The 12,000-nt window shown below is 34.1% G+C and overlaps 1 protein-coding gene across 1 annotated transcript; it reads right to left on the bottom strand.

The window, feature by feature from the left end:
* Positions 1-4,435: 4,435 nt before the first annotated feature.
* Positions 4,436-10,519, bottom strand: LOC147398677 (28 kDa ribonucleoprotein, chloroplastic-like). Its single transcript, XM_086446752.1, has 4 exons — positions 10,394-10,519; positions 10,193-10,294; positions 5,567-5,836; positions 4,436-4,834 (listed from the first exon to the last, which is right to left on the bottom strand). Exons 1-4 carry the CDS (start codon positions 10,496-10,498, stop codon positions 4,682-4,684), a joined length of 630 nt encoding a protein of 209 aa, XP_086302878.1. The 5' UTR covers positions 10,499-10,519; the 3' UTR covers positions 4,436-4,681.
* Positions 10,520-12,000: the final 1,481 nt, after the last annotated feature.

Below are 12,000 nucleotides of genomic sequence, written 5' to 3' on the forward strand. Positions count from 1 at the left end.
TCAAAAAAAAAGAAAAAAAAATTGGCTGTGAATGTTGATACCATAGACCTGGGTTCAAAACCCGTCCTCACCCCGAGTTATTGATCTCATAATAACAGGCTTATCAGAATATCGGATCTCAATACAGTTTTTTCTTATAAACTCGAGAATAAAATATAAAAGATGCCTGGTGTAAATTCAAAACCATAAACAGATATCAATAAGGAAAACCCCGTAAAAATATACCCAGAAAAGATAACTATGCAATTTTTCTAGGAAGAAGAACGTGGGAGTTAGGGGTGAGAGTTTCCGGGTTTGAGAAAAGCACGAGTTGAGAGAACGGTGCTGCTCGCATTCAATCTGTTGCTTGTTCACTTGGCACCTGAGTCTCCTATCTGATCCTCTCTTTCATCTCGGGGCTCTTCTTTTGAGTATGCTTGGGCCCTACAGTATTACCACATCGCATTGGGGGTTCAGGCACAGAGCCCCCACAACCCCCCCCCCCCCAAAAAAAAGATATATATATATATATTAGGGTAACGGTTTTACTCAATTTCAAAAGTATCTAGCCTACAGGGCAACTTAATCTTTGTGCAACCTATTTAATCATAACAAATTCATTTTAGGAGTAGGGATTTTCAGATTTGTTTTTATCAGATTTTGAGTTTTTCTTAGGAAGAAGTGATCGAGAGTTTTTTTTTTTTTTCTCTCATTAGGCAAACAAGGTGGTTAATAGTCAATGTGAAAGTGGGTTCAACAGGATTTGAACAAACCTAAGTCGTGGGATGGGATTAACACTTCACACGCCTTTACCATGTAAATTTTTTGTCATGTATCATGTACTTTACCTTTGATTTGCATTTTAATTTTTGATTTTTCATAGTCATTGCTCGCATCTGATTTTCTATAGACTGGGTGTACCAAAAGCAGTCTCAATTGGTTGGGAGCTTTCACAGGAGACGGTGATTGAATGGAGAGAATGATGCAAATTGTGGTGTTCATGTGTGATAGTTCTGATGTATGAAAACTCCTGATGATTATGGGCCCAAATGAACAAAACAAAAGTATCGATTGTCACATATTTATGCATTAGTTTCATCTTAAAGGGGCGAGACAGAAGTTCAATGGTATCTTCATGATTCTTCTAAAACATAGCCAAACACCCACTAGTACTAAAAAATTCAATCCTGTTGAGGTTGTTGGCAGGTCACATACTTGTTACAAAGATGACTACTACACTCTACATGAAAAATGGCTTGTTGGTGATTTCAAGCCTAGATAAAGTCCTTAATAATTAAGGGTCTATTCTTTACAAAACTCAGCTCAAACTTCAGAAATTGGCATCTGGAAGAAGCAGAAGCCTAGAGTTTGAAAAGTCATATCTAACAAAAGCTTGTTCATTATAAAAGCATATAAGCTAGAAATTGATGTTCGTTTAACCTTTTTATTGTTGGATTCTGATAAAATAACTAGAATACCCTTAATGTTGATAATGCACCCTAGAATACACAAAAAATGAGTAGAATACCTTAATAAATATATAATTACACTATATATATATATGGAATGTTCAGTAACAAACATTTTGACAAACATTTTGGCAAAACATTTTTCAAAACTTGGGTTAGAGGTTTTGGAATGGGTTGATTTTTGGTGATGATGATCTCCTCGGTGTAGAGATCATCCTCACCAAAAATCAGCCCATTCCAAAACTTCTAACCCCATCAAAAATGATTTACAAAAAATGGACGGTCCACAATTTTTCAACTTGTAAACTGCGACTAGAAGTTTTGGAATGGGCTGATTTTTGGTGAGGATGATCTCCTCACCACAGAGATCATCCTCACCAAAAATTAGCCCATTCCAAAACCTCTAACCCATGTTTTGAAAAATGTTTTGCCAAAATGTTTGTTGCTGAACGGGACCCATATATATATATATGGACGGTTCAGCAGCCCTAAAGTTTGCCAAGTTTGGTGCCAAACATTTTTCAAAATATGGGTTAGAAGCTTTGGAATGAGCTGATTTTTTGTGAAGATGATCTCTATGATGAGGAGATCATCCTCACCAAAAATCAGCCTATTCCAAAACTTATAACCCCATCAAAAGTGATTTACAAAAATGGGACGGTCCACAATTCTTCAACTTGTAAACTAGGGTTAGAAGTTTCAAAATGAACTGATTTTTTGTGAGGATGATCTCTTCACCGTAGAGATCATCCTAAAAAAATCAGCCTATTCCAAAACTTCTAACCCCATCAAAAGTGATTTACAAAAAATGTTTGGCACAAAACTTGGCAAACTTTGGGGCTGTTGAACCGCTCCCTATATATATATATATATGGATCCCGTTCAATGGCTAACTTTTTGGCAAAACATTTTTCAAAACATGAGTTAGAAGTTTTGGAATGGGCTGATTTTTGGTGAGGATGATCTCTACGGTGAGGAGATCATCATCACCAAAAATCAGCCCATTCCAAAACTACTAACCCCATCAAAAATGGTTTACAAAAATGGACGATCTACGATTTTTCAACTTGTAAACATGGATTAGAAGTTTTGGAATGGGCTGATTTTTGGTGAGGATGATCTCCTCACCGTAGAAATCATCCTTACCAAAAATCAGCCCATTCCAAAACTTCTAACTCATGTTTTGAAAAATGTTTTGCCAAAAAGTTAGTCATTGAACACTATCCTATATATATATATATATATATATATATATATATATATATATATATATATATATTGAAAAGATAAAAAATAATTATTTTCAATTTAATAAATTTATATACAATCTAATAAATTTCTATCAAAATTTGGATTGTATCTCCTCTTAAAAATGAACATATGATAAAGAAAATACCTGCATCATATACAATCTAACATTCACATAAAGATGAAGGGTGTTTTGATAATAAAGTAATGATAATAAATTATTTTTGGTCTTAATAGCAAAGATGAAGGATATTTTGATAATTTCTTTTTATTTTTTAAGGTTAAGTTTGATTGAAAATTTAATTAAAAATTAAGGGTATTTTGGTAATTCTTTTTTATTTTTTAAGGTTAAGTTTGGTTGAAATTTTGATTAAAGATGAAAGGTATTTTGGTAATTCCCTTTTGTTTTTAAAGGTTAAATTTGGTTAAAAATTTGATTAAAGATGAAATGTATTTTGATAAAAATGAAGGGTATTTTGAAAGATGAGGGATATTTTGGTAATTGGTAAAGATGAATGGTATTTTGATAAAGATGCAAGGCATTTTAAAAGATGAAGGATATTTTGATAATTGGTAAAGATGAATGGTATTTTGATAAAGATAAAGGGTATTTTGATAATTTCATTTTATTTTTTAAGATTAAATTTAATTGAAAATATGATTAAAGATAAGGGGCATTTAAGTAAAGATGAAATGTATTTTGGTAAAAATGAAGGATATTTTAGAAGATGAAAGGTATTTTAATAATCTCATTTTATTTTTTAAAGTTAAATTTGATTGGAAATTTGATTAAAGATGAAAGGTATTTTGATAAATACACTTAAATCGTTTTACGTTTTTGACTTCCCACAAAAATCATTTGAAGAAAATCCTATTGAGCAACTTCTTTTAAGAGCCACTTTTAGACTTCAATTAAAATCCACTGTAGCCAAAAAATATCCAAGCGAACATCATTTATCTGATTTTTTTGAATTAAAAAAAAAAAAAAAAAACTGACTCCTGATGCTATACAAAGAACAGGGCCTAATAGTGTTGAAGTACAGGAGATAGTAGATTGTGAGTAGTAGAAAATTTAAGACTATAAGTTCAAAATCATCAAAACCTAATTCAAAGGATTTGAGGATAAAGAGAATTCTTCAAATGAGTCAAGTGGGAACTTTGACCAAGCCTCTGAAAAGAGTCCTCACTTCAATGACTCCTTGTATCACATGTCAATCTCTTAATGGATCCCTTATTGTTGGAAATCATCAATCACGCTAACGTTTGGTAGGAAGGTCAACAAAGAGTGGGTAATATGGGTTCAATGCTATGGGTCAAGGTTTATGGCATGACCAACACATGGGACAGATTATTGTGATCAACACCAATTGAGGCTTCCACTTGATTTGGACCAAGGTTTGAGACTCTTTTACAAGCCATCATTTTAGGGTTATTTGATTTTGAATAACCCACAATATTATTAAGGAAAAAGCTCATAACAAACCTACAAATATAAGAAGAAGAAGAAGAAACCTCATGTTAATCAAAACAAAGCTACAAAGACAATCGCATCTACCTTTTGTTTTAGGATCAGTAAAAGACAATCCTGTCTTTCATGCAAGAATAGTAAATGAATATGAAAAAGTCTGATCGTCGGTGAAAATTTTCTATTAAACCCAAACAAAAAATTAAAAATAAATAAATTGACAGCTTCAGGTAAATTGCAGTCTTTCAGTTGCATCTTAATTGGATTTATGAAATGATAATAAATTTTAATCACATAGAAATGGATACTGAGTGATCATAAACACACCAAACTAATTAAAGAAAGAGAATAAGTAAAAGGTCATCTTACGAAAAGACTTTCAACTCCTAATCGAAAACTTTCCCTTCACTAGCTAATGCAAAATTAAACAAAAAACCAATTGATTACTAGAAATACTCCATTAGAAAGGAACCTATCAGACTTACAAGAAATTCAAAAAAGGCTCTTAGATCTCTTTGAATTAAAAGGAGCTACGCCTTGGTCTCTCCTCAGCAACGTTCACCCTAATTGCCCTCCCATCCAAACTCTGCACAACCAATAGCATGGATTCAGGTTGTTTGCTCAACAAAGAGATGACATAAAGAAAAAGAATCTTGGAAATAGACAAGAGGGTTTATGATAAAATCATGATGATTTAACAATATTTGCAAGTCTTAATACTAACAGGTTTTGGCTTTCTTAAGGTTGCAACATAAAACTATATAATTAAGGTATAATCCCACTTGTATGGAATTCTAATTTTTCCGACGCTAATGTGGCATGTACAATGGGGTCAAGAGAACCCTAACTCTTGACCTTAGATAAAATAAGGGTCCAAATACTTGACAATGTCTAAGGAAATATATCAATTCTATTTTGTATTATGTACCCTGGATTTATACTTTAACGAAAGGGTAAATTAGCCTTTGACCTCCTATGGTTTGGAATAATTCCACATTAACCCACTACCATTTTGATAATTGCACTTACCTCCCCTTTCATAGACATTGTTAAAGTTCAGATGTCATTTTACCGTTTAACCCTCTCATTTTATTTTATTTTTTAAATAAAAAAAATGGTTAAATTTCAAAATTATAAAAATGTCCCTCTCTAAGCACTCACACTCTTAAAAGAGAACCCATTTTTTCAAAGAGATATTTTTTGTTTATTAAAAAGAATAACATTTTGAAAAGGGTAAAATGGTCTTTATAGAATGTAAAAAATCATTTTCTAACTATTTGATTGATGGCAAGTAGACAGAAGGGGGCCTGTTAGTTAATTATAGGGGAGGCAAGTGCAACTGTCAAAATGTTAGGAGGTTGACTTAGAATTATACCAAATCAGAGGGGGAGAAAGTGTAATTTACCCTTACTGAACGCCCATCCAATTCAGTCTGTGTGGACATTGTTACAAAGCCGAACCCACGTGAACGCCCAGACTCCCGATCACAAACGATCCTTGCATCCACGACCTTACCATGTTCACTGAACACCTGCTGTAGACGAGTCTCATCAACTTGCCATGGCAGGTTCCCAACATAGATTCTGCAAGCAGACTCAAACACTCGAGCGGGACGTTCTGGCCGAGACCCTCTTGGAGCAGCCTTGTTTACTGTCAATAGCCTTCCATTTATATCCTGTTTCAAACATTAAGGGAACTCTCAACCAAGTGAATAAAACCATTGAAGTTTCATTAAATGTCTACTTTAGTCACATAATAGTATATAGAACATTGGCACAAAAATGATAGAACAATAGTGGAAGAGGTAAATTGATGAGAACAGAAGATTTTGAGGAGGTCTTGCCTACATATTATAAAACTCTTGGGTGGTGTTATGGGTTTAGCCCCAAGTTACCAAATTCTTTCCTCGCATTCTGAAGTGTGAACTGATTCACCGTACAGTTCATTTGGGGTTTGTGGAATACAATGGACCATCTACCAACAAATCTGTGAATTGTTGCGGTTCGCTGATTTTTTTTTTTTTTGTTGGGCTCTAGAACCGAAATGTAAAGGTACAGCGTAATTGCCTGAGAAATTCGATTATGTCACCATGCTTTCCTTCTCAAAGACATCACCCCATAAATTTTAGCTTCTTTTCAGTGCAAGAGTCATCATCGACGAAAAGTGTATTTGATTCTTCACCATTTTCTAGCTGCTACCAAATGAATATTTACTTTCTAGCATGCCTTTTGGAATATGAATAATTGACAGTTAGAATTTGATTAATATGATATTTAACCTTGATACACAATGTTTTTTTTATGAAATAATTTTTTTCAAGTTGAATGTATGTTTTGGTCTTATTTTGCTATTTTAATATGCAATATGTCTTATAGTTTTTTAATGAATGTTAATATATGTGGGTGGGTGGGTGTGCATTGTGCACAACAGTGCCACAGGTGTACCCAAGGGGGTTTGATGCATAGGCATCAACTTCCAAGTTCCAAGAGCAGCTAATCCCAGGAAGTTCTTTGGTTTAGGTGGCCACTACCCACTAAGACCATGGTACACCCCCTCTAAACCTTTATGTTGAAGTAACAGCCTTCATGTACATGATGTACTGAAACTATTCAAATTGTGTGTGATTTATCATCCAACAAACGAACATCATAAGCTGTTCTGATGCAAGGGCAACTAGATAAGAGGAAAATGGAGTTGAATTGCACTATTTTCCAAAGATATAAGTGCTGTTTGTTTTGGTCGTTTAGAAACATCTCACACTAACACTTGTTGAGTAACTTGCACCACCTAAACTATAGATAACTGTTGAGCAGTAGTGTAGTACATTAAATATTGTGGATGAAAACCATATTCTACTAGATTAGAGTTGAGATGAAATCCATTAATATCATTAGAGTAGCTCCTGGGAAATTGCATTTCCTTTTAACACCTGTAAATTTTTTTTGATAAATTACACCCAACAAATTATCCCTTATATTGGCAATTTCAAAAAGTGTGTGTGTGTGTGAGAGAGAGAAGACCCGTGTAATATGGGCTTTAGACCTCTACTCCCCTTAAAAAAATCTCCAGGCCTGCCAAAGACTGCTCACTTACAAAATAGGCCTAAGCCTATGCCAATGGACTCATGACATCCATGCACTGAGTTGTCAAATGACGCACGTTAAGAAGGCCCAAATGAAAGACCCAAGCCTACGTGCACGGGCCCATCCAACAAAGTCCTACAAATGAAGACTTGGGCAGTCAGTTTGATAATGATCGAGTGACATTGCTTCTTCGGTCCAAACCAAAGAATCCCTTAGATATGATGCAAAATGGATTTTGTTCTATCATTGATCAGAGATTTCTATATGAAAAATACGAATCGGAATTTGAAGAAGGTTAAGGAGAAGGGGCCCTCAACCCACAACAGATAGAGGAGGATTTATTCAAGCACATAGTTGGGGCTCCTAGACTATGGCCAGAGAGAAGATTCTAGCCCATCTAGCCTCCCAATTTTTTAGGAGATTCTCTGCCAGGATGAGAGGTTGGACTCCTCTTGTTGGGTAGAAGAGGTATGACCCTTTTGTCAAGTGTAAAAGAGGTTCAACTCTTTCGTGGGCTAGAGGATCAATCCTTTTTGAGTTTTAACCCTTTGCTTCACTTGTCACAGGCTTTTTGCATGGCGCAAGGAATCTTTCTTTAGGAATTCTTAAACCGTGGGCTCCATCTCCATAAGTTCTTGCTGAGGACTCATCAAAACAGCCCTTCCCTTCCTTCCTTTCACCAAGGGAGCCCTTTTTTGCTTATGCGCCTCTGCTGAGCCATTATTTCATCTAGGCCGATTTCACCCCAAATGAGGGGCTTCGGATCCCTTTATAAAAGGATTATACAAAGAGTCGACTAGGCCTTGTAGAAGCGAAGATCGATGTCTGTCCCAGTCACATCCACTTGTCACACAACGAGTAAATGTGAACAAGAGCAAAGGATGGATAAGTGCACACCAATAGGGAAAGAATAACTATACCACTGGAATTGATATAGCATAAGAATAAAGAAAACAAAGATAAGAGAAGGACCTGCTCAGCCCCGAACATGAGGTCCAATGATACCAGACCTACGATGCTTGTAAAAGGTAAGAGAATGGGAAGCCATAGAAACTAAACTAGTAAGTGCAATATCTTTCACACAAGAAAATTGAATCCTCTCCATAAACAATGACAAGTCATGCGACATTAGCCTGCCATTAAATAAAAATGAAAATATATGGTCAGTACGGTATATATTCCTTTTGAAAGGACAACCCTCCAAGTCCAATACTAATAGCGATGCGTCCATGCGAAGATGGGACTTCTCCAAACTTGTACAAAATTTGGTTACTTAGGGAAATGAGATTGGGATATTGAAAAAAATTCAGGCAGGTTAAATATCCCCCCAGCAAAAGCATCTAGATATTTGTACACTCTATTATGGGCATTTTGACAGGTGAATTTGAAAAAAATTTAACAAACCCATAACTTAACTTTCTGATCACTTCAAAAAACTTTTAGGACAATTAAAAAACTTCTTGACAACACATGCTTTTCATCAAGACTAGCAAATAGGTAGTTGGGGATTATATAAATGGGCACATTATAATCAAAACATAAATAAATGGAACTTAACAAATAGGTACAAATTGCACAAGTAATCAAGCTACTTTAATACCACTTGACAAGATAAAAGAGCATCTTCAAGATATAGGTCATGGAAAGATGCTATAATATATCTTACACTTCGATCAAATCCTTTAGACTACGAAGTATAGTAGAATCCTGAACATAAATTACTCGATCAGTTCTTCTAGTTTGAAGATTAGATATTACATATTTAAAAACTATTGTTTGTTTAATTGCATCATCCGCCCACAGCACTTTTACGATAAACCTAAACCACTATTTACAATAATGAATTAAAAAACGATTTTCAAGGTCTATAAATAGAAAGGACCGGTACCAAATAAAAAATGTCATCACCAGTATGATGTTAAACAGAACAAGCATCATCTTACTTAATTGATGGTTACAACTATCAAACTGAAGTATGCTCCAATGTTCAAATGTGAATTGATGGTCTCAAAACTTGGTTCAGTTGACTCAGTTTATGAGTTGGGTGCAATACCAAACCAATGCTCTTCTTTATCAAAATAAACTAGCTCACTCAAAGTTGACGTAGCTGACTTTGATATTAACTTTTTACTGAGTTGGACACAATGAACTCAGAGACAAAAAGACATCCACATTCAATCTTTTTCTACAACTAGTAGAAACCTGGATAGACAAAGTGGTGTATGTGTTGGTGTCAGATACTAGTGCAATGCGAAGTGTCAGGGACATTAAGCATGCAAAAAATACTTGAGAGATCACATAAAATACTTGAGTTCATGTTAAGCATGCAAAATATAGAAAGAATGCAGTTAGATAAGTTGATTTACATTAAAAATGAGATAAACACTTTTGAATAACTCTAAGATTTCTTTGGTCACGTGCCAACGTGTCTTCCATGTGAAAATAACAAGGTATCCAACAAAAATCAATTCTTTGATGGATTGCCAGCGGTGCATAGGTGCAAGCCAATATTACTACCAACAATTATACAAGAAGTGCAGTTAAACCAGCACCCATTCATGTTTACAGAATAAAAATTTAAGAGTATCAAATAGCCAATCTAATATTACTAGTACCAAGAGATGAAGTCCCAAAAGGGTTTTATAATTGCATTATAGTTTAATAGACATTAAGAACCTAAACCATCAAAATATCAAACTAAAGAAGATTCGAGAAAATGAACAAGAGATGTTGCAGCAAAGCATGAAAACCTTACAGATCGACACTTATTTGAAACATGTACATTTCCACACTCAGCGTTGAAAAATGAATATTTTTTGCCTAAAAGATATCTAAACAGAATAAATAAATATTATACTCAAACAACAAAATTAATAAATTTTCCCCCAAAACAACTCAATCAGATAATAACACAGCCATTACTAAATTGAACTAAAAAAACAACTTACATAACGGTGGAACATCTCCACAGCTTTCTCAGCTTGTTCTACAGTATTCATCGTGACAAACCCGAACCCACGACTTTGATCAGTCTCCCTATTGTAAATTACCTAAAAACAGAAATAAATCCATATATTGAAACTTCAAAAGTCAACCATAATTGGCTAAAAAACAGAGACAATAACCATTAAAAATAAAGAAATTTATGACTCGGCGATCTCAACAATCCCAGCTTGTTCAAAGAACTGAGCCAACTTCTCACTATCGATATCATATGGTAAATTGCCAACAGTTGGAAGAAGCCAATTAACCATTTTTCCTCATTTGACAAGATTCAACTTCTAAAATCCTCTTATTATTTATAATTTTTTTAATTTTATTTTCGTACTATTAATCCGGTCTCACAAGTGAAATTCTCTGAATCTACCCCTGCATTCAACACCCATTGACTAAAAATCTTGGGTCCACCCCTAGGCTTTCGATTTGACTAACTACGTCAACTTGCTAATGCGTTTGATTTTGAAAATGAAGACTATTTTATTAGTTTAAAAAACAAATATTGACTAAAAAAATGATCAACATGTAGACGTTAGTGTGTACATTGAAGTTGCTAAAGTTGTTAAATAAAGAGTCGGGAGTGATCTCAAGATTGGATCTCATATCGCACATCTTGACATGAAAGTGGAAAGGAATGATAAATACTTTTTTACTCATATCTTGAGGAAAAACATCTATAATTCACGTACACTTTCACGTCAAGGTGTAGAATACAAAATCCAATCTTGAAGTCACTCCAACATTATTCTTAAATAAATTCACTTGTGAAAAAATGATTAGGCAAGAAAACATTTTTAACGTGTAGATATTGACATCCCCATTGGAGATGCTTTAAGGATGTCCAACAAGATTGTAATTCTTGATTGAGACACTTATACCTGAAAGAAAATATTAGGGTGATATGAGGTTTGAAGCATTCAATCAAACGAACAGTTGAGATAAAGAGGATATTTCATAGGATTAGCAATTTAGATGGATCCTTGGAAACTCCACTAATCCCGAGGAAATCTATATTTTTTCTCCCATCTCAGCCCGTGTGTATGGTATTTTCGTGCTGTGCGACAAACGTAGTGATTAATCGTAAGGATGTGAAGTGAACCTCTCTTTTCAGAACCATATGTCCTTTTTAGGTACAGATTCGAAAACTCAAACATGACCACATATATATAGCCAAATGAGTACGAATAGCCTCACTAACTTTAAGTACCATTTCGACTCTTATCAAGGGTCGTTGAGCCCTCCTTGTGGCATCCAAAAATATGATTACTTGCGGCAGAGCCATAATGGCGCAGAGGAGAAAATTTTATAAATTTCTAAAAAATCAAAATTCAAAACGTATTATTTTTCATCTTTGAATTTTTAATTTTTAATTTCAAAATTTCATGAAAATTCAATAGCTATCCATTTTCAAAATCTTGGATCAAATCCAAATCATATATATATATATATATATATATATATTATCTGAATTTTTTCATGACATCCCGTTTGGATAGAAAGTAGAAAGCAACTTTTAAGCTGTGTTTGAATTGAAAGAAGTAGAGGAAAGAAACTCATTAAGATTATGTTTGGTTTGAAAGAAATGGAGAAAAAAGAAGATAAGGGAAGAGAAAATAAATGAGTTTTCTTTCTCTCCAAAAGTAGAGAGGAGAAAGAAATCATTTGAAAATATTTTATAATTTCAACTCTGCCCCTAAATCTCTTTTTAAGATATTTTAAAATTTCAAAGTTGTCCTAAATTCTCTCTTGTCAATCCAAA

The sequence above is a fragment of the Akebia trifoliata genome, chromosome 7 (genome assembly GCF_017979445.1).
Source record: "Akebia trifoliata isolate Shusen 1 chromosome 7, ASM1797944v1, whole genome shotgun sequence".
Lineage (NCBI taxonomy): Eukaryota > Viridiplantae > Streptophyta > Magnoliopsida > Ranunculales > Lardizabalaceae > Akebia > Akebia trifoliata.